Source organism: Microchirus variegatus, assembly GCF_963457635.1.
Source record: "Microchirus variegatus genome assembly, chromosome: 9".
In the NCBI taxonomy this organism is placed as follows: domain Eukaryota; kingdom Metazoa; phylum Chordata; class Actinopteri; order Pleuronectiformes; family Soleidae; genus Microchirus; species Microchirus variegatus.
The window spans coordinates 27,341,502-27,364,690 of record NC_139810.1 but is presented as its reverse complement, the minus strand read 5'-3'; the positions used below and the strand labels follow the sequence as shown (position 1 = coordinate 27,364,690).

Sequence of the window (23,189 nt, the reverse complement as noted above, 5' to 3'; positions counted from 1 at the left end):
AATATGTACTTCATGTTCAATTTACATTTCAAGACTAAAGTTGCACTCGAACGCAATTAGAACGTGTCGCTAGTTCGTTCAGAATCAGCTGCTTAGTTTTGTATTCTTGTAGCAGCCTCCACATTAAAACCACTTGAAGCTCAGCTTCAACTGTTTTCTATGTGACGGCACAGAAAAGGTTTTTTTTCACAGCGATAAGCTCGAAAGGCAAAAAACGTCACTTCTAGGGAAGCTCAGCTTCTCTGGGAGTCAATAGAGCAGCGGGGCGGGGTGTGTGGATTCTGCGAGGGAAGTCTGTCGACAAATAGTTGCTGCAGCGCCGCTCGTTGTGTGTTATTTGCTCGGAGATATAGCCCATGTTTGTTTGTACATAAGCACTGTAAATAAAGAACACACTATTATCGTAGCATTTCAGTGTTACATCATTATCGCGCTTCCTTCCTCGAGTTGTACGTTTGCAGAATTTATGTCTAAATAACTGGGCCTGGAATGAGCTTCCCCTGTTTCAAAGACCACCAACTGCCACTGTGTTTGACCCTCCAGCGCCAAGAACAGAGAGAGAGGCAAAGCAAATTATTATCATTGTTGTTATTATTGTTATTATTATTAAAGCTCCAGTGCAGAAGTTCTATCACCCCTGGTGGACTTCTGAGTAATTACCAAAACACTGGCAGAAAAGCTTCATCCTCCTCACTCTCATGCATACAGAGAGAGAGGGGGGGGGGAGCTCTTCCCCTTCTGCTGAACAAGACATTCGTTTTTTATTAACTTGTCTTTTAGTGTAGCATAACTTGCATCAGGGACATTTGGAGCTGTAATGTAGAGGAACAGCAGCAGCTGTGATTGGCACAAACGGGCATTGATTCAGGCAGTGATTTAAGGATTTTTCAGACAAAAAAATATTGTGTTTGTGCTTAATACATAATTGTGGAGCTAAAAGGCTTAATCAGGATTGTGTCATCTCATTGGACAATGGTTTGAATGTTGTGGACATTTGTTGATATTTTAAAATGACTCGCTACAGCTTACAGAACAATGGGTTTTTCTCGGTAAACATATGTGCATTATAATCTGAGAAAATGTGGGATGAAAGAGTGGGATTATGTAAAACCACATATACAAATATATATACACAAACAGACGATAACATATAAATCAAGAAGTAAATGTGCTGACAGTTGGAATAAGTGAAGGCCTGGTCTATTGAGTGTCTGACACTCGGGCAAAGGAATTGTAAAGTCTGATGACTTCCTGTGGAGCTCACTGGTGCCTCTAAGTGGAGTGAGTCTGCTGCAGACTCTCCTGTGCTTATTCAGCATGTCACGGAGAGAGAGTGTGTGAGACACTGGTCTGTGAATTGGACAAATGAGTCCTTCTCTCTGACACCACAATCACACACAGTCTGGTTTCAGTCCACCTGACCTAAAGACTGAATATTGGATTGCATTGTGGGTAAAGCGAGTGCCAGGTTATATCCGTACGCAAAGACGATTACATGAAATCCAAAGACTAATGTCTCTGAACTGTCCACTGTATGTGTGAGCGAAAAAAGCTGAATTAGTTCGTATTTGAAAAGTTCCATTCACTCGCTGTGTGTGTGTGTGTTTGTGTCTTTGTGTTGCCACGGCTCAGCCGTGATTGAAAACTGTTGAGCTGCTGTTAATAAGCAGTTACTTTAAATGGAAAACAGCAGCTTATTCATATAAGTGCAGGTGTTTGATCAGCTGTGTAAGAAAAGTCATACGCTGATGTAATAAAAACGTTATTTTGGAAACGACAGGCACTAACACACGGTCATTGTTCGGTCTCTCGACTGTCAGCTGGCTGTGCTGTGTGTGCACAGGATAGATTCACTTTTGAACTTTCGACAAAAAAAATTGGCCTTTTCACCAAAGTCCTGTGCCGTGCTGGAAAAGCACCATTAGATTGTGAGGAGTGTGGGATGTTTCTAAAGACTCCACGTCTTTCTGCTACGTCAACGTCGGCCATTGTTTTGTTTTTGTTTTTTTTTAATCTGTCTCCTGTGAGTCCCCAGACTTAAAGGTACAATGTGTAGTATTTATGGGTTTATATAACCCAAAATCCACTTTTTTATACATATTATGTGCTCCTGCATTGTCTAGTCGCTGTATAATAGTTTTTGTTTCATTTTCGTAGTGTTTCAAAAAGTCATGTTAAATAACATGACCGCGGACGGCGGTTGCATAGCCACTGTTAGCAGAGAGACGCCATGTTTCTACCGGAGCCTGTAAGGACAAACGCGAGAGAACAAATCAAGCGTCTCTTTACTTGTAGCAGGAAGTCCCGCCTCCACTCTCTCCGCTTCGTCTGCTACGGCCGCGGTAGCTCCGCCCTCTCCCTCGCCTCACGAACCTCATCTGCTGACACGGAGAAAGACGACGAGGACGACATTTGACCAGCTGAGGACACCGTAGCGCTCAGGGAAGGGAGGGGGTGAGCAGAGGAGCAGTTCTTTGTTGTAAATTTCAGCCTCTCCTCTAGATGGCACTATAAACTACTTATTTCCCCTTTAAGTGAAATATCACATTTCAGGAGTGCTCCTTTATATCAAATAGTCGTCCTCAGGCTGTGTCGAAAACAGAATAGGCTAAACAGGTTGTTTTTTTTGGCGAGATTCTTAAAATGTCACTGTCTGGCCTGTTTATTCACACAGATTGTGTAAACGTGAGTGGAAAACAAGGAAATGCCGATCAAAAACATAATCAATAAGACAAATGTTAACTTGGCTAAACTTTGCCCGGTGCCTTTTTTTTCTGGAGGCATTTGTAAACCTTTTATCCCCAGCTGTATGACCTGGCTCTTATTTGTTATAATGGCCATCACACTAGCACTCTGCAGCACAGAGTCTGCACTCAATTCCCCATGGAAATACAAAAAAAAAAACCTGTATATAAAGCTGTTATATCTGGGCCTCTGTAAGTAAGCAGCCCAGATATAGCTCAGGTCAGCCACTTTCTCTCAGGACTCCAGCTGCCACACAGGGACGTGACAGGCCCAGAATAGGCACACTGGCCTCTTCCCTTTTGATCAATCAGGTAAGACAAGAGCGGAGGGAAGCATGAATTCTAAAAACTCCAGATGCACCGTCACCAAGGTGACTCTCGCATCGACTGCACCCTCCCAGCCGCTAACCAAACATACGCTCGTCTGTCAGCGAGTGGCAGTGCTCCTTCGCTTTAGGTGGATTTAAACCTAATCAGGGTCAGATGAATTAAGCACTAAGTTAATTCTGCTGCATCTGATTGTCATTTGTAGAGGACGAGCTTTGAATCACACACATACGCAAAACTTTGTGTGTCTCTCCCTCTCTCTCTCTCTCTTTGCATAGCTTAAGGTTTTTGTGCTGCATTGTCTCTCCATTCCTGTGCCATAAGGTGAGGTATCAGTGCTGAGTGGGTTGTTTTCTCAGAGGAAGACTACCCTCTGCTGGTCTTCATCACTCATGTGCACATGGCTGCCGTGCGGCGAGAGACGAGGTGTGTTTTCAGGAGCAAATCTCTAGAGGAAATCAATGGTAAAACAATGAGAGGAAGAAAGTCTTTTGTTTTTCCTCTGATGTGTAAATAAGCACGTTTTAAAGACATTTTTTTTTTTTTTGCAATATACATTATATATCCTTACTCACTAGTCATGTGTGAGTACGTCCAGAAGAGGGCGTCCTCTCCCAAAGATATGGGAAACTTATTGCTCAAACCTAATCTGCTTCTGCCACCTGCTGGCGGAGAAGAAATCCTGCCACCTGTCAACTGTGATTAAAAATACTCACTTCATTAATAATACATCTGTAAGTAGCTTATATAACCTGTAAGACACGAAACATTTGTCGTTTATACTGCAGAAAAAAAACCTATAGAAGAGCACCGTGTGTGGTTTATATATATATATATATATATATATATAAACATCCATATGAACATTACATATTTATACATTTATGTATAACGCTAAAGTAAGGCTGCAGCCAACACTTATTTGTTCTTTTCAGGCATAAGATGCCTCAAAATAAGGATGTTGTTTATTGTTTATTGTCAAAGACGAGCAAAGAAACTGTAAATTACTCACATATAAAATGCTGCAATCCAAGAATTTGTTTGATTTCAAGAAGATAAATACCTTTAAATAAACCCTGGAACTGATGATCAATATAGTTGGCAGTTGATTTAGTAATTAATTATTTATATATTATTATTATTATTATTATTAATAATAGTAATAATAATAATAATATTAATAATAATGATGTAACTGCAGCTCCAGGGATGTATTGATTTCACTGTGTACAATACAACACTGTGTGTGTGTGTGTGTCTTGAATATTTTGCTATGTCAAAGCTCCAGTGTGTACACATCACCTGGGAGTTTATTAAAAAATAATGAAAAGAATAATAAGAGTGAATCAAAGCTTGACAGCTGAGTGATTTACTCTCAGAGAAACGAAGCATAAAACGATCGGCATGTTCAGGCGTTTTCTTTGCCAAAAGGAAGTTTTAAATATGGCTCTGCTTTCACCCTTATACATTTCACAGGCTTGAGTCACCGTATGACTGATGCACCCACTGCGTCGCCGTCCAAAACTCTCAGGATGTGGAAATGAAAGTATTTGAGAAGGAGCGAGCGCCCGAGCGTTGACTCACTGACCGACGTGCGGAGGTGAAATTAGGTAGCGTAAGAGGTCCCGTTATTTTTCCCCTGCGTGCACACAAGTATCACATAAATACAGTACGGTTCACCAAACAGGCAGCACGCGCTACTTCCTGTGTTTGTGTGAGTCAGATACTACTCATGAGCAGCGAGACTGAATCAGCAGGACCCCCATCCCCCCGCCCACTAACCTCCATCCGCCCCCTCACTCAAGTATAAAAGACACCCACACACATATTCCCATCTCCTCCCACCTTGCCTTTCAACTGCTCCCACACTTTTCCTCTCTCCTCCCAGTGGATTTTCTCTCCGACTTCTCTCTCCCTTGTGTTTTTCCCTCCGTCTTCTCTACGGCGGAGGAGGAGGAGGAGGAGGAGGTGGAGGAGGAGGTGTGTGTGTGTGTGTTAGTCATGTTCAGGCTCATCCAGGGCCAACAGCAGCAGCAGCAGCACGAGCAGGGGGAAACCCAAGCACAGGCAGGAATAGGATGTTATGTCCACATCTGTTAGTTGGTTTGGCTGCAGCACTCCTGTGGTTTACACTGCGCCTAAAAATGGATCGTGCTAGACTGAGCGAGAGAGGGAAGACGGATGAGCATATAGGAGGAGGAGGAGGAGGGGGACAGAAGGACATAGGTGGGGGGAGGGGTAAGCATGCCAAAGTGGGCCAAGCACACATACATACACACACACACATACATACACATTCACCCCCCCACCCCCCCCCACCCCACCTTTGACCACCACCAATCCCATGTTTAATAGGATTCCGTCTGCACTGAGCTGCTGCAGAGTTCATCGTCTGGCGTGGAAGAGTTTGTCTCCTGCAACATTAGAATCACTATTAAATTAAATGACGTGTATGACATACTGTACGTGTGCTTCAGGTGGAGATTTTGGTCATTTTATTACAGTATAAAAATGAAAAAAAAATCACTTAAATTGGCGCAATACTAAAACTCTTTCCGGGTTGCAACACAAGTTTTATAGCACACAAACGTCGACAAAATCATTCAAATATTATGAAGAAAAGTTTTCAAATTTGATTAATTTTTTGGGGTAAAATCCCTATTTTGTTTCTCCTGGAGGTTTGACCCATAAAAATGGCTGTTGAAAGCGACATGGATGAAATAATTTTGTATTTTAAATTAGTCCTTTACGTGTAAAGTGATAATATTCAGCTTTTTCTATATATTTCCATACCTCTGAAATCGAGCAAATGAGCATTAAGATTGATCCTGTGCTGTCTGTTTATTAGCTTCACCCATCGCACAGCTAAAACTAATTCAATTTAATTCAAAAGGCCTTAAAAAGACAACTTTTTAAAGTTTTAAGTGCTACGGTTTTTGCTTAAATAGATGTTTAGAGAGCTGTTAAAGTGTATTACTTTATACTTACGTATGTGTCTATATCCTCTGCACAAATGTAGTAACTCTCTTCAGCAGTTAAATACGAAGGAAACGTAACATTATTGGAATTGTGTTACTCTATTATTGCAAATATCTGCACAGATTTATTTGGCGCTCGACTGTTTTTTGGGATGTTTTTGGGGTTGTTTTTTTTAACAACTCAAATGCAAAGTGTTGCTTTTGTTTTGTATCATCACTGATCAGTCACACTATCCAATGGCCTCGTCGGTCTTTAAGTGTTGCCAGTGGCTGAGAGGGACGACATTCCTTTCACACACACACACACACACACACATATACACACAGAGTGGACCTATTAACCGCCCTGCCCTGTCTCCATCCACACACACAGCGCGGGGCTGCTGGGTATGGCAGAGATGTGTGAGGCTGTGGGGGATGGGGCTGAAGTCGTTGTGAGGAAGACAGAGAGGAAGGAAGTGAATAGAGTGAGAAATGAGGAGGGGAGGGGGTTGTGAGGGTGTGTGTGTATGTGGGGGGGGGGGGGGGGGGGTTGTGGCATGCAAGGCAAGCACATGCTGAGCAGAACATTGGACTCATTGAGAAAAAGCGCTCTCTCCATTCATTGCCCTGTCCAATCCCCTCTCAGCTGAAAACTCCCACTAACTCTCATCATGTACGTACAGTGCGTCGATATCTATGAGAAAGAGAGTCTCAGAGTGACGCTGGTGTCGCTCTTCTTCCTCCTCCACCTTCGTCTTCTTCTTCTTCTTCTTGTGTTCTCTCGGTATCTGTTTTCAGTTGCAGAGCTGACGAGCCGTCGGCTCCAGATGGGCACTTCATTTACATCAGAAACCCCCGGCGGTGTGAAAGCAGCAGTAGGTGGTTCCATCGGAGCACAGTGTGCACTGTTGCTTCACCACCTCACCTCGTCTCCCCTGTATTCAACCACACCCACGTAACAGACATCAGATGTTTATCTATTTAAAATACCAGCACAACGGTCACACCGACCACTTTGGCGTCTGTCTATATCAAAGGACGGAGAAAAAAAGAGCCCTCTTTGCTGTCATTGTTTTGAATATTGAACCTTCTTTTATTCTCCGTTTTAATCACATATCGACTGCGTATCTGATTTATTTTACGACGTGTGATAGTTCTTTCACGATTAGTCACTTTAATGTTCTGTCTTTCCATTCTTGGCTCAGTGTTAAAAATGTAATCTCAATAAGTGGTAGACAATTATTTAAGTTACTTGCAGGGACATGTTACCTCGGTACTTTCACACTCTTATTGTGGAGTAACTTTTCACTCGTATATGATGATAACTTATGCACATTAAAGATTGCGTGTGTGTCCTGCAGAGGCATCGAAAATGACACAACAACTGTGCAGCCATTTCAAGAGAGCACTCGACAGGGAAATCTTTATTCGCTCGTTGAGTTTATTTTTAAGCCGTTTTTGTGAACGTTCCACTCAATCACACAGCAGTAAATAATAATAATAATAAAAAAAGAAGGAGTTAAACACACAGTGCTTTTCTTTCTGAAAACGTTGAAATAAAAATGGAAAAAGACAGACGTGCCGAATTGTAAATGAACTGAAGTAAGAATTTTAATCTGAAACGAGCTGCGTATCACCTCGCATCAGCACACGAGCTGTGTGAAAGTAGATCAATAAAAACAAAGGGGTCACAAGATAGGGCAGGGAAGCAAAAACTAAATAAAAATTGGGGTGATATTTGTGAAAAATATGAAAATAATCCAATTTTTGGGGATTTGACAAAGCATTAATAATTTAATTCCCAGATAGTTGGTATATTACGTAGTATATCGTTTGTGTGTTAGGTGTGAGTAAATGATATTATCATTTTAATTATCATGACATAATCTAACATATATATTGTGACACAGGATATTATCTTTATTACAGATCACATGAATGTGTACTGTAATCTGATATTGTGACAGAAAATATGACACATCATCAGCGATGAACCTGAGACTGATTATAGACACTCCAAAAAACACGATTACAACAATCTGGAGGTTAGTTTTGCTAATTTATCAAGTCGTTCGGCAGCTTTTTCCTGCTGGAAACTAAAAGTTCCTAAAACCAGTCACTCGCTCACTCACTCTGCTGCACCAAAGTCCACAGAGAGTGTTGTTGATGGTCCACTGCTTCGAGTTTGTTATGCTGTTCCTTCACGTTTATTTAAGTGACATCCACTAACCAAACAAGGCAGAAGTTGGACTTGTTGTGAGTTAGAAATATATGTTATTTTTATTTTGTGTGTGTGTGTCTGTGTGCAATTGAATGAACACAGAAACCCTGTTTGTCGCAATCTGCAGTCTCACCATTAGATGTCGCCAATTCATACACACTGGACATTGAACAGTGGTGGATGGAGAAAAACAAAAAAAACTATGTGCAATACATTTTTTACTCACCGTCTCTGTGATGTGATGTGATGTGTGCGACTGAGTACACACACTTATTTATTTATACCACACACACACACACACACACACACACTTGTTTGTTTATCTTAGTGAGGACACATGATACACATAATGCATTCCTAAGCCCCTTACCCTAACCTTAACTTTCACAATGAAGTGCCTTATCTTAACCCTTAAAAAACATTATTATTAAGGTTGTGGGACCCTGACAAAGACGTAAATACAAGCACACACACACACACACACACACAATCAAACAAACAAACCACATTGCGTGTGTGTTGGTGCACCGTTCCTCACATCCTGCCTCTGTGTCTGTTTATAATCTGTGCAATAATCACATGTTTACCCACCAAAGTCAAAGGTGTGTATCGTATACTACAATCACAATTTTGTCTTATTGTATTCCTGTTGTGTTTTTTATTATTGTTTGTGTCACATTTGTCACACAAGGATCGACTCGTACATCTTTCATGCTCCAGATACCGATATCACCGCCTCGAGTATGAACCGATACCAAAATGACACCCGCGCTTCACGTCTCGTTTATCTTCCAATAACATAGTCGGTCACATTCTGGTCACAGGGTGTCGTGTGTGTGTGTGTGTGTGTGTGTGTGTGTGTGTGTGTGTGTGTGTGTCTGTACAGTTTGTGATATTTATGGTTTTTGGGATATATTCTATGTCTAATTCTATTAGACTATTTTTTGCTGGTGTAACAGGTGCATTTCACATGGTGTGAGATCAACAAAGTCCACTCTTAATGTAATTTAATTTAATTTTATATAATTTAATGCAATTGTATTGTTTTGGAGGAAGTGTACGTCCACACACTTTCACACGTGATGTTCCTGGTGTTTTTTGGGGATGAAACTTGAGGAACAGAAAGGACTGAGGAGGAGGAGGAGGAGGAGGAAGAAGGTGGAGGGGGTTGGGCTCCTCTCGTAGTGTTGGTGGCTTATTTATCATAACTCCGCCCTCCGGTTTTCAGCTCCCATGAGGGCGGCTCTTTAAATTCCCCCAAAACTCCTCCTGGCTGGCGCCTTTTTCCCCCTTTATCTGCGAGAGACGAGACGCACGTGCTATTTATAGGACGCCGTTGGAATAAGCTGCTCAACCTGCTGGTAAATAAAAACATTTTTTTTTATTATTATTATTATTATTATCGTTATTTGGATATTTGTTGTTGTTTTTTTGTGTGTGCAAACGCTGCATGAGTAGGGCTTTTAAAGGGGCGGGCTGAAGAAAAAGCTGTAGCCTATAGATCCTGTGCAAGGCTCTTTTTCAACCGGGTACAAACCAGACACACGGTCCGTCTTCGCGGGGACAATTCCGCTCACGTTGTGAGGCGAACACGGTTCTTTAACAAAAAAAAAAAAAAATAATAATCTCCGCGTGATTTAGATAATTTTTAAAGAAAAAGGTGAGTGGTGGAAAGTTTTTGCATGCATTTTTATTTATTTTATTTACAGCGGAGGAGATGAGGCTGCACGATTCAAACGCGAAGCCGTCTTTTGTTGCTCTCGCCCCGGGTTTTTGTCTCGCTCTCTTTCGGTCGCTGCTTCAGAATTAAAAAAAAAAAAAAAAAAAAAGAGCACAGGCGAATTTTTTTATACATTTTAAGGCGACGGTTTAAGTGTGTGAATCCCGCCGAACACACCGCCGCTATTGTGTGTGTGTGTGTGTGTGTGTGTGTGTGTGTGTGTGTGTGTTCCGGCGTGCAGACATGCTGAGATAGTTTCAGGCCCGATTGTTGGTCACAAGTCCAGCTCTCCTCCTCCTCCTCCTCCTCCTCCTCCTCCGCTGCTGGGCCTCTCTCTAATAAACATGGTCGGTGTGTGAAAAGGGAGCGTCGGGTTCATCATCGGGTTGTGTTGTGTTGTGTTGTTGTGTCGTGTTGTCGTGCACATTCGTCACTCTCGGCGACGACTCGGGTTTTGTAAACGCGCTATAACCGAGGCGCGGATTAAATGGTGGACGGTAAACGGCGTTACCGGTGCGTGGCTATAATAATAATAATAATAATAGTCCGGTCCTTTCTGGTTTGACCTCGCGCTCAGCGGGTTTTTAATATCCTGGGTGTTTTCTCTGTTATGTGTGTGTGTGTGAATGAACTCGACGCCTCGCCTTGCAGTAATCGTTGTGATTTATTTCCCTCCTTCCTCCTCCTCCTCCTCCTCCTGTGTGTGTGTAGGTTTTTTTTTTGAAAAAGCAAACATGAGCGACAAGACCGTCTCACCTAAGGAGGCTACAGAGAAGAGGGGGCGGGGAAGACCCCGTAAGCAGCCCCAGGTAAAGACCACTGACGTAAGTAAAGCCACTTTTTTTTATTCCCTACATATATGTGTGTATGTGTTGAGTGACCCCCAAACACCCCCACCTCCTCTCCCCTCCCCTTCCCTCCCTCCTCCTCCCACACACACATAAAATGAACCTGTGATTTGAAAACAAACTGGGGGGGGTTTTAAGCGCCAGGAGCTCTGCATCTGTTCCAGCTCAGGTGGATAAAGATGCCTCCTGTGCTTGAAATCAAGACCCTGAGATACGGCTGCAACCAGGCCCCCATGACCCATCCGCTCACCCCCCCACCCCCCCCCCACACACACACACACCCCCCCCTTTATCTTTGCTGCAGTGCAGACGACTACAACACAAACTTCCTGGGCCGCTCTCTCTCTCTCACACACACTCACACACAGGTTCATCAGCAAAAACCTGTAACCCAACACCCTTTAAAACCGGTTTAACCCCCTCCCACCCCTTTCCCCCCCTCCACGACATACATCTGCTCGTCATGTAATGGATGACGCGGCGTGCACACTGGCTCGTATAGCTGTCACTCCGCCTCCGTATCGGATTCCGCGCTCGTTACGGGGCGCAGTTGTAAACAAGCAAGTTAAAATGCAACAGGAGACAAGTGTGGCCATGAGATGACTCACGGCCACACGTTATCGTACGAGTAAGACGTCTCTCCCCCCTTGTGCAACCACGCGTTGTCTGTGTCTGGTAATCCCCCCCCCCCCCTCCAGGTCCTTGTTTATGTTTACATTTGTCCTTTATCTTTTATTTCTGTGGGGCCCTGAGATGTTTATAAAAAAACGGTGTGCAAAAATACAGTTGTATGTGTTGTGTTCTTGTCTGTTCTAACACTCCGTTTCTGAATGTCTCGGATTTAGCAGGAACCAAGTGGGTCCCCGACTCCAAAGAGGCCCAGAGGACGACCAAAGGGCAGCAAAAACAAGGGCGCCGCCAAGGGCAAAGTAAGTCTTTCGTTTTCACTCTGCAAAAAGACGGTTTCAGCAGCGGCAGGATGACACACACACACACACGCACACACACAGTTTATCGTCCCGTCTTTTCTCGCAAGCGTTTCCTTTTTCTAACCTCCTGATGTTGCTGAAATCTTTTTAACGGTAGCCAACCTCCACCTCTGACAAGGATGTCCTGCTCTTATGATATATTAGTTTGCTGCTCCCCCCCCTGCCCCCCCCCCCCTCCAATATCACAGTGTCAGAAATAGCCTGGCTTGGGTTTCCCATTGTAAAGACCTTGGTTTACTGCCTTACTTTTTTCTTTTTTCTCTTTTTAAAAAGTGATGCTCAGTCTGTACTTCCTGTCCCTCCAGCTTCCTGCAGCTTGCACAGTGCGGTGCAGGTGCAGAGGCCGCAATACTGTTTCCAAGCTGACACTAAGCGCCCTCCACCACCCCGCCCCCCCCCCCACCCTCCACCCCCACCCAGCACACAGTCCTAGTTCTTCTCTGCCTGTCGTCTCCATAGCAACAACTGATTTTTTTTTTTCTCCCTCGCCCCAACCCTCCAGCTCTCCCCGCGCGTTCTCGCCTTCACTACAATGTATGGGGAAAGGCAGGGTGAAGCGTGTGTGTGTGTGTGTGTGTGTGTAGGAGCATGTATGATATAGTTTTAGGAGCGAGGGCTGAGCTGCAGAGGGTTTGTGTCTCCGCTCAGTTCCACCAGCTGTCTCTGAGCCTCAGACCAGGTGGCCAGCGAACTGGAGTGCCCTGTGTGCAGTTCCTGTCGGCCTTCCAGATAATAGCCAATGAACTCAGTGCCCCCCTTTTCCATCTGTCTCATTGCAGAGGCAACACTGCCATCTGCAGGCAGCTAGAAGCAGAGGAAAATGAGGATTGTTTACAACAGTGTTTTTGCACCGGTTGACTCCTCAAAACAGCTTCTTTTTTTTCTTTTTTTATTGTATTTTTGTTGCATTCAATACAAACTGCACGATTCGACCACAGTTGCTCATTCACTCTGCTGTCGTTCACAGAAGGCATCGGCAGTCCCAGTTGCAGGGGCGAAACGCAGGGGAAGACCTAAGAAGGAGGTAAGATCTACACACTAATGCTGCACAAACAGTACATCATCAGCGCTACACCATTCCTCTCCAAACTTAATTATGATTGGTATGGCTGCCTGCGGGGCAAGATTGCATTTTCCTAATTCCATCGCCTGCCTACTCCCTCATTTGTAGTCACCACGACTATTTTGGGTTTTTTGTTTGCGCCGTCGCACGCAGTTTCGACATTTTGGGCTTCGCAAAAGCACATCCGACGAACCCGCGTGACGCCGTTCCCGAACGGAAGAAGACATTCTGTATTTTTTTAACCGTGAAAATAGGGCAACAGAAACCATTTTTTAGCCGGCACAAATCCCCGAGCGAACACGTTGTGGACTCGTAGTAAGGTTTTTTTGTCACGTGCGCGTGTCGGTCCCAGGGCGTGTGCTTCAAAAGAAGTCCGAGCTGCGTTAGTCATAGAGAAGGAATGACACAAAGTTACCCCTCTAACATTTTTATGAATGAACATCTTTGGCAACAGAGTGTGGAAGGAGGAAAGAGAAGCAGGATGCCTCATTGTGACTCACCCTCGTATGAATCACTTTTCACTCCAGATGTCTTTACCCTTCCCTGGGAGTTCTTAGTGCCACAATAGTATGCTAAGCATATTTGTTATGATGATTCTTGGAGTGGGATTATTAAAAACAATTAGTCACGTTCGGGACGCGAATCAAAGGCAGATGTTGTCGAACAATGATGGCGCTCCAGGCGGTCGGGGATTCGGTGTCTGATTGTTGTTGTGTTTTTTTTTTTTTTGCTTCTTCTTGTAGGAGAAGGAAGAAAAAGCATCCCAGGAATCATCTGAGGAGGAGGAGGAGGAAGAGGAAGAGGACCAGTAATTCACAACGCATGCTACCTCACTCAACATACTGACTTACTGTTAACCAGAACTGGGCTGTATCTCCGACACCAGTGCCACCACATGACCACTGTTCACGACAAAGCCCCCTTTGTGAAAAAAAGGCGGGGTTAAACACAGTACATATATCATGCAACAGCACTGGATAGACTGATGGACCTTGCTCAAGCATAGATCTAAGAATTACAAGACAGGTAACAGCCCTTTTCTCTACATGTCATGTAATCACAAGTCTTTTATACTGGACAAAGGTGTGCTCTAAGTAGCCTGGATATTTCCATTTTTTTCCCCCCGTAAAGATGGTTTGTAGGACGTTTTTTTCCTCTGCTTAATGTTACTTATTTGTTGTACCCGCATCTGAGATGGTAGGGCGTATAGATTTTTTTTTTTTTTTTTTTTACTGGACAAAGGTTGAATTTTACCGATACTTGGTTTCTTTTTTTTCGTCTCTTGTGTGTTTCACGTGAAGTGGTTCACTTTTGCGTCGCGTCGTCGACGGGAGTCGAGCTTCGGCGTTTTTTCGGGGTGAAAATCTCGCTGACTCGGACGGCGTCCGTAGTGCGTCTAATCTGCATGAAGGGCGTTCGCCGCGCGTCACACCAGTAGAGCAGAATCGCCGTCTTTTTACCACCTTCTCCCTCTTCCCGTAGGACAAATAAGATTTAGTTGTGCTCCTCAAAGACGTCCTTCACGGTCCTTTTTTGTGTAGTTGGAGAGAGATGTTGACGTGTATCATTAGTCATCGGTATAGTTGGATCAGACTTTACTGTGTTCTTCTGGGTTGCGTACCATTCAAAAGAAACAAATGGTCTCCCATTTGTGTGCTGCTTCATTTTTATAATAAAACTCAAATCTCTCTTTTTCTTTTTTTTTTGGTATAGTGTGTGTTTTTAGAGGATAGGGTTGGCAGAGTTCTAGGCTGAGAGCGTCAGTGTTTTCTTCAGGGAGCTTTTACAAATGCTGTTACATTAGCGTCTATGTCTTCTCATGGTCCCCAGTTTCCAGTCACTCATAAGGCAAACTGCGACAGGTCAAACGCAAGAGTTTGATCGTAAGGCCGGACAGTCGGTGGCACTGCTGTCCCAACAGGGGCTGTAACGTTGTTGTTTTTTTTTTCTCCATTCCATCTAGCTCTCACTACTTCACCTCGTTTTTGGTCCCCTCTTTTATTTCATCCATTAGTGCCGTAACATTCTTCCTAGTCTTTCTCAACATGCGTCGTTGTACGTCTGCTACAAGTGTATTTGCGAAGTGTCAGGGAACCCACGGTCACAGTCCACTTAACTGGGTTTTTCCACACACCTAAAAAAAAAAAAAAAAGCTGCTACAACCTCAGTTACAAAAACCCGGAAAACTGCAAACGAGGGCGAGACAAAGGCCTAGGATTTTCATACCTCACTCGACAGCTTACTTTACCATACAATTGCATTTAACTGGTTTTTCTGTTGTGAAAGTGTAACCTCTGGCATGAGATGGAAAGATGTTGTAAATTACAAGTGTGTGTGTGTGCGCAACTTCCTGACTGTAATAACTTGGGTGTCAAGTTTGTGATAGTGTGCACCTGCAGACGCGTCTTGGCTCGTGCAGACGGTTTTTTATTTTTTCGTTTTTCTTTCTTTCTTTCTTTTTTTTTTTTCGTTTAATGTGTGAAGCAAGTCAGGGAGACCTGTCAGCTTGACAACTGTGTTCGCTGACTGTGGTAGATTAGCTGGTGTGTTTTTATCCTTTTTTAAAAAAAAAAAAAAAAACATTCTTCTGGTGCACTGAAATGTTGGTTCTCATTTTTCATGGACAAATGTTTGTGGGAGACTGGGCGCTCTTTCCAATTTACTGTTATGTTGGACATTTGTGTGTTTGGCTCTTCCACACACACACACACACACTCACTCAGCCTCCATCACCATACTCGTACAACAGTCACTTCAATCCCCCCCTCCCCTCCTCCTCCTTTAGTATCCTCCGACTTCTCTCGGGTGTCATTCTCCATCCGCACGTCATCATGCATCTGTTCATTTATATACTGTCAACTCGATAGGATGGGATCACATAAATGTACAATGTCTATATTTCTATGGTGCCCAACAACAATTTGTATCTGAAATGGTCAATAAAGAGAATTTTCTTTGTCATTCGTGTGTTGTCGTGTGTTCATCCACGGTTTGCGTTTCGAGAAGGAACTCTTTATTTACATCATCCTTTCTGTTCGTTTTCCCAAAACACTCCAGTAAAACTCAATAAACGTGTTGCTGTTTAAACATTTACATCAGTCAACAAGTGCAGCGTTCTGCGGGAAGTTCTCCAGTTTGGAATAAGGCGTCCTATTATATATTTGTACCATTTAAACGGTCTGTTTCATACCAGTAACTTAAAACGATGTCGAGAAAATGACCAAATGGTACCACAGAGAGTGTTCTCGTGTCCCTGAACTGTGTGTCAGTGTTTGTCGTACATGTGTGATTTGTTTTGTTTACATCCATGACCAATAATTGAGGTAAAGTGAGGTTACAATGTAACAAAAAAGGGAAAAGAAAAATTGTGACTTTACTAAGTGCTTGTTAAAGTCAGACCTATGGAATTCATCTTGAACAGATTCCTGTTGAGGATTCATTGATGCTGGTGCCATGTCTTTCAGACAGGACATATTTGGGCCACTAGTCACCGCTCATTTATTTTTATTTTTTTTTTGTGGATTGGAGGAGGATGGTGCTATTTACGTTTGTAACTGGTTTGTCATTCCTTTGATGGGAGTCACAGGATTTGGCCAAAATGCCAAAAAAAAAAAAAATGGAATATTGTCAACGGGTAAAGCGAAAAAACAAAAAAAAAAGGGCTGTGTCCAAACCTTTCAACTCAGAATGAAACAGAAAATATACCAAAAGCTTATTTTGACTATTCTTTCTAACTTAAATCAACATAAAACTGAAGTTTAAGCTGTTTTTTGGAAATTATCTTATATAGTTTTCATGTCAACAAATTTGATTTAACAGAATTACATCAAAGATATATATATATATTATATGATACAATCGACCTCTGCAGTCCAGGCTATGATCACAAACCCTCTCAAAGCCTGAGTGGTTATTTCTTTTTACCTATAATCTCCTATATAGTCTATAAAATATCATCAGTACATGTGCAAACATACAGGATTATGACAGCCTTCCAGTGTCACCAGTTATAAATGTAAACAGTTCAGTCCACTGTATCCTTCCACACACACACACACACACACACACACAACGACACCGCCTTTCTCCGCTTTGTCTTACTGTGGTGTTCAGTGACGTGACTCAGAAGTTTGAATAAATAATTTCAAATAAATAAGTGTCTTTTAGGCACATGGAATTGGCATCAGAACCTAAGAAGTATGTCTCTTGCTGATGTACGCACAGATGACATGATGGACAGTGGTAAAGAAAAGGGTGGTGTGAAGGAACGAAAAATCTCTGTGGCTGAAAGGCAATCTGCTGACGACGATCCGCTCCATGGTTCACCGTCATGCACTGACGTCTTTGGCCAGAAGAGGGTATCGCTGTTGATAACTTCTGGCCCAACCTTGAACAATCTGAGGACAGAAAATTTGAAAAACGAGGTCACAGTTCAGTCTCTTTACCAATGTCATCATAATCTAAAAAAGGCCCAATTAATTATATGCTGCGTTTGACGTTGATAAAGAGTCAATTTGAACACACAACGTGGGAAATGAGTCCACGGATGTCACTATAAACACTAGAAGTACTTTCTGCCAAAGACATAGTCCCAATCCCAGTTTAGATCTGACAAAGTTGTCTGTGGATAATCCTTAAAACCAGGCACAGAAGTTAATATTGCTTATGAGGTTTTAAAGTGCCACAAAAGAATTTAACTTTTTTGTGTCATGGATTAGCAGCCTCAGGGGCAAGAAATCCAATTAATTGAGTGTCTTAAAGTATCTGAAATCAGTGCAAAGCTTAACAAGATATACTGGTTTTCCCACTGTCACATTTTTCTAAACTATGAGCTAAAACCTCTGTGAATCTGCCCGTGGTAAATACTGCCACCTGGTGTCTCTCACAGCTCAGGGGTTGTTAAAATTGGATTTCAGAAGTGTTTTAAAAAACACATCCATCTCTTTCTAAACTACAGATACAAACATATATATACATACACAGACACACTTTCCCACGAATCATAAATTATTCCATTTAAAAAAAACGTAATTCATTCTAACTAAGACACCAACTGCTCTCGTGTCAGACTTGCATATAAAACAGGAAGTTGCACCTTTCTACTATACTACAATTATTTATAGCTGTATTTCTGCGTAGAAAGGAGGAAGAGAGTGTCAAATTGAGGAACTGCTGAAGTGTGAATGGTGCAAATGAACAGAAGGCAAACTATAAATGCCCCTTTGTCGAAAATGTGGTGAGTTGCAGTGAGATCGAGCACGTTTGAGCCAATCTTGTCCTGATAATAGTAATAATAATAATAATCATCAATTTCAGCCGTTTCCTTCTGATTTCATAACAGATTTTCTCCAAGTAGGCAAAGCAGTCCCAGAGAACAAATACATGCCATAAGTTTAAAATCCATTGGTGCATCCTACCCGAGTGTCCTCCTCTCTCCACAACATTTCCTGCTCGGCTTCGTGAAGCTCCTCTGAGGGATCGTAGGTGTAAACCGGCAACAGCTGATGACGAAGTCTGTCAATTCTGGGGGAACATTATCACAGAAAGGGAACAGTGATGTCGACGACTCGCACTGAAGCACAAGTGACGCAATCACGTTCATTACAAAAGCCACTGTGCGATTAAATCAATACGTAGATAAATATTTACCTTCTTTTCCTCCGAATATACATGACCTGAAACAGATAAGAGCATTAAATCAACTGGGTATAAAAAAAGGGTTTTCAATTCCTGGCTTTGTAGGTATCACACGTGTCTTACAATGGTACAACAGTAGTTGTTTTTTTTGTTATTTTAAAGAGTAAACAACAAAATTACAGAGCTCTTAGAACAGCGTTTTCCAAAAGTTTAATATAAAGACCCACTTTTTTAAGATGACAAACCGTCGCGACCCAATTTACGAAAATTGTGATTTATTGTGGCGGAAACCCTAATTGTGTTGGACAGTGAACAAGCCCCCTCATGTGGAGTTAAGTCAGCGTTATACTGCAGATATCAATTTTAAAAGTACAGTATGCACCTTTTTTGGAGGATTTATTGACAGAAATGTAGCGAGCAAAGGCATGTTTGTAAACGTGTGACATGTAATAGCTTGGAATAAACCTTTAATATGCACCACAGGCAAGGCCCTTACTTTAGGGATGATACCAACTTGTACCGACAAACAGACAGAACATGCTTTTTGTATATTAAAGCTTACTATGTAAATAATGAAAGAACAACAACCTTTCTGGTATGTGAAGGCCACCGTAGTTCACCCAGCCATGCACTTGAGAAAGGGAGGGAGGAGTCCTCCATTATGCAGTCTCACCTTTAGATGTGTCACTAATTCTTACCATAGACCATCAATTAAAAAACGTGGATGTGGTCTTCTGGTTTCTTAGGTCACGCTCAACAGTATCTATTGAATAGCCACCAGGGGGCGATTCTGCAACTCATCCCATGGGATGACACTTCCCACTTGATTTATAGCATCAAGAATTATAGTCTCATTAGCTGGTTTCAAGTCACACACACACGAGTGGACACCAGTGACAGTTTAGTCAATACTATTTCCATATATTTCAATATCAGCAGATATTGGCTTTAAAATGTATCATTGGATATCGGCAAACACGCCAACATCCGCCGACATGACTGTAATATGATTAATATAGTTGTTCTGAAAAAGCTGCTACCTCCTTGACTTCGCTATAGCTATTATATATATTTTTTTATGCTTATTTATGTTGTACAATAAATATATTTTATATCCGCTATATTTGCTGTGATGAGGAGGAAAAATATTCACTACAGGAGAGACTAAATGACCTCTGCAGTGGGGCAAAGGGAAAGATGGTATATCGGTTAAGCACTCCCTATATTTGTGTGTGTATATATATATATATGTATATGAATATGTATATATATATATATATATATATATATATATACACATATATACATACACATATACGTATATATATATATATATATATATATACATACATATATACACACACATGCATATATGTATGTATATATGTATGCATGTGTGTATATATATATATATATATACATATATGTGTATGTATATATATATACACATGCATATATGTATGTATATATGTATGCATGTGTGTATATATGTATATATATATATGTATATATATATATATATATATATGTACACATATATATGTATACATATATATATATATGTATACATATATATGTATGTATATATGTATAAGTGTGTATATATATATACATACATATATATATATATACATACACATATATATGTATACATGTATACATATATATATATATACACACACATATAAACATACACATACGTATACATATATATTTATATACATACATATATACACACATGCATACATATATATACACATGTATATATATATATACACACATATATACATACACATATACGTATACATATATATTTATATACATACATATATACACACATGCATACATATATAAACACATGTATATATATATATATATATATATATATATATATATATATATATATATATATATATGTACATTTCTGCAAGTTTATCTCGTGACCCCAAAAACTGAACCGAGAGCCATCGGTGGGTCCCAACGTGGTGGCATCTAATAATAATAATATCGCAATATCACAATACTACAGTATTATGTCCCCTGATAACTTACCACAGCCGCAATTATGCCAATGATGGTGATGAGGAAAAAGGGCACCAGCACATAGCTGACAGCCACATCTCCATCGACGACGGCAGGAGGAGGAGGAGGAGGAGGAGGAGGAGGAGTGGTGCTGTTCATTGCATTAAGCGTGTGACACACCGAGCCACAGCCTTGGCAGGAGGTTCAGACCCTCCTTCCTCCCTACGACAGGACAGTGTGCAGCGTCTCTCTCCTCAAACTGCCCCCGTGTTGTTTGTGCCTCATCCTTGTCGTGCATGTGACTTCCACATGGTATTTACTGCCCTCACCAATCAGCGGGGAAAAACCTGAGGGAGAACACAGAGGACACCAGGAATGGAGAGGAGTTGCACAGTTTTGTGGAGAGGAGAACGAACGCTGCAAGGTCACGCGGCGGCAGATAAGACACTTGATTAAAAGTTTCCTTTCATCTTTTTTTTTTTTTTTTTTTTTTTTTAAATGACTTTACATTCAAATGTTCCATAAAAACAACAACAACAACGTTTAGCTCTTGTTGACGAGTCGTCGCATTTCGTCTCTGCTTGTGTTAATTTCCTGGAACACAGCTGTGTGTGAACTTTACTGTTAAAAAAACCAACCTCACGGCTACGAACCAATGAGCCAGCATTTCTAGCTACAATAACATAGCAACCGTTAGCTGCGCCAGGAAAACACTAACACCGCCACTGACAAGTTGTTTTAACTGCGGGTAAAAAACGAGTCGTGTCAACGCGAAGCTTTTTTTTTTAACGAGCGTCACATGAGCACTTTTTTAAAATTATGAACAAATGCTAGTTTTTACTCACTCACTCACTCAGTGCGACGTGCAGCGCCTCTGTCGACAGAACGTTATGATGCGGTTCCTCGATCGTCGAACAACGGCCAATCTTTAAACATCACTTCCGGTCCATATCCTTCACAATAAAGGCACACTGTTAAACACACGCTAAATTCTCAACCGTAACACTTTGCGTTTACAAACACAATCTAGTGCAGTGGTTCTCGGAACATTTTATAGTAAGTACCACCTGATAAAACATTGAGCGCTCGAGGTAACATCGTTTATCACCAACGGCTAATATTTAACGAGCAGCGTCTCTTCCGGTATAAACCCTTCACAATAAAAGCACAATAATTCTCACACATAAACACATTATGTTCCCAAATATAATATAGAGCAGTGGTTCTCAAACTTTGTAAAACCAAGTACAACCTTAAATAATATTGAACTCTTGAAACAACACCATTAAATGCAGTGGTGTCAGCTACAGATTTCACAGGATACAGATTTTTCTGAAATTATTTCAGTTAATATTTAAATATTGATATTTGCATATTGCAAAAACGATAATGTGGCTGTTAAATATAAATATATGAAAGGTTTAAATGTTCAACAACATAATAACAAATGTTGCTCAGGTCATTCTGTTGTTGTGATGTCAGTCTATCGCCACTAGGTGTCACTAAAAACTTGCGACAAGAGAAAAGCTTTGTCAAAGGTAAAACGTGGAATTTCCAGAGCACACAGAACACTGCATGTTTAACCAGTTATTATCTTATATATTGAGCTATTATATTACAACTCATCAACGTTTATGTCACCTGAGACAAGTAGAAGTGCTCATAAAGTACTCGTCAGTGGACCCTAAAGTGTGGCCCCTTTCACAGGATTTCTATCATTGTTTATAATATATAATTTAATTGTACTAGTATTTTTGTTAGGGCCGATATTCTTACGTCTGAAAGGAATTGTTTCAAGGCTTGAATATAGAATAAGTAAGGATTTATTCGTGATTAATTTACACGTGATTTGCGATCATTCACAGTTGCACAGTAGTAAATAAATGGCGCAAAATGACAACATGTAACGACAATGATGACGACTTGCTGCGTGCAGACTTTCCATTGTGACGCAAAACAAAAACAAACTGACACCTGAATCTGAAAATATCCCAACATGTAGTTCTACTGACCAGCCCTGACTCTGCATTCTTACATAGCCCTCTAAGAAACAGCTGTTCTTCGCTAATTGTTCTTCTGTCCATTAGTACAAAGCGGACCAAAAAAGGCATAAAGATGTTAGACTACGTAAACTTAGTAAGCTCTGTTAAAAACCTTTACATGATTATGTTATTTTGCCAAAAGGAGCAGCAATCAAAGTGTATGTTATCAAATAATTTCTTTAAAAAACAACAACAATGAATTAAATCTTATAGACTGCACACTTCTTTTGGGTTATCGCTTAAAGGTGAAGTAAGTAGTTTATAGTGCCATCTAGAGGAGAGGCTGAAATTTACAACAAAGAACTGCTCCTCTGCTCACCCCCTCCCTTGAGGCGAGGGAGAGGGCGGAGCTACCGCGGCCGTAGCAGACGAAGCGGAGAGAGTGGAGGCGGGACTTCCGCTACAAGTAAAGAGACGCTTGATTTGTTCTCTCGCGTTTGTCCTTACAGGCTCCGGTAGAAACATGGCGTCTCTCTGCTAACAGTGGCTATGCAACCGCGGCCCGCGACCATGTTATTTTACATGACTTTTTTGAAACACTACGAAAATGAAACAAAAACTATTATACAGCGACTAGACAATGCAGGAGCACATAATATGTATAAAAAAGTGGATT

The 23,189-nt window shown here is 41.5% G+C and overlaps 2 protein-coding genes across 3 annotated transcripts; one reads left to right on the top strand and one right to left on the bottom strand.

The window, feature by feature from the left end:
- Window positions 1-9,584: 9,584 nt before the first annotated feature.
- Window positions 9,585-13,980, top strand: hmga1a (high mobility group AT-hook 1a). 2 transcript variants are annotated; one of them, XM_083895730.1, is made up of 5 exons: window positions 9,585-9,613; window positions 10,684-10,796; window positions 11,666-11,749; window positions 12,777-12,833; window positions 13,616-13,980. In XM_083895730.1, exons 2-5 carry the CDS (start codon window positions 10,707-10,709, stop codon window positions 13,682-13,684), a joined length of 300 nt encoding a protein of 99 aa, XP_083751856.1. In that variant the 5' UTR covers window positions 9,585-9,613; window positions 10,684-10,706; the 3' UTR covers window positions 13,685-13,980. The 2 variants fall into 2 exon arrangements, with proteins under 2 accessions (XP_083751856.1, XP_083751857.1); XM_083895731.1 differs by lacking the exon at window positions 9,585-9,613 and adding an exon at window positions 9,790-9,912.
- A 1,935-nt stretch (window positions 13,981-15,915) lies between these two features.
- On the bottom strand, window positions 15,916-20,854 carry smim29 (small integral membrane protein 29). The gene is made up of 4 exons (XM_083894902.1): window positions 20,562-20,854; window positions 18,522-18,547; window positions 18,290-18,395; window positions 15,916-17,269 (listed from the first exon to the last, which is right to left on the bottom strand). Exons 1-4 carry the CDS (start codon window positions 20,688-20,690, stop codon window positions 17,201-17,203), a joined length of 330 nt encoding a protein of 109 aa, XP_083751028.1. The 5' UTR covers window positions 20,691-20,854; the 3' UTR covers window positions 15,916-17,200.
- Between the last annotated feature and the right edge of the window lie 2,335 nt (window positions 20,855-23,189).

Excerpts from the sequence above, each read along its gene's own strand:
- hmga1a (XM_083895730.1), top strand. The coding sequence starts at position 10,707 with ATGAGCGACAAGACCGTCTCACCTAAGGAGGCTACAGAGAAGAGGGGG. Across the intron at positions 11,750-12,776 it reads AGGGCGCCGCCAAGGGCAAA|AAGGCATCGGCAGTCCCAGT; the intron begins GTAAGTCTTTCG and ends TGTCGTTCACAG. Across the intron at positions 12,834-13,615 it reads GGGGAAGACCTAAGAAGGAG|GAGAAGGAAGAAAAAGCATC; the intron begins GTAAGATCTACA and ends TTCTTCTTGTAG.
- smim29 (XM_083894902.1), bottom strand. The coding sequence starts at position 20,690 with ATGAACAGCACCACTCCTCCTCCTCCTCCTCCTCCTCCTCCTCCTGCC. Across the intron at positions 18,548-20,561 it reads TTGGCATAATTGCGGCTGTG|GTCATGTATATTCGGAGGAA; the intron begins GTAAGTTATCAG and ends TATCTGTTTCAG. Across the intron at positions 17,270-18,289 it reads GGAGAGAGGAGGACACTCGG|ATTGTTCAAGGTTGGGCCAG; the intron begins GTAGGATGCACC and ends TTCTGTCCTCAG.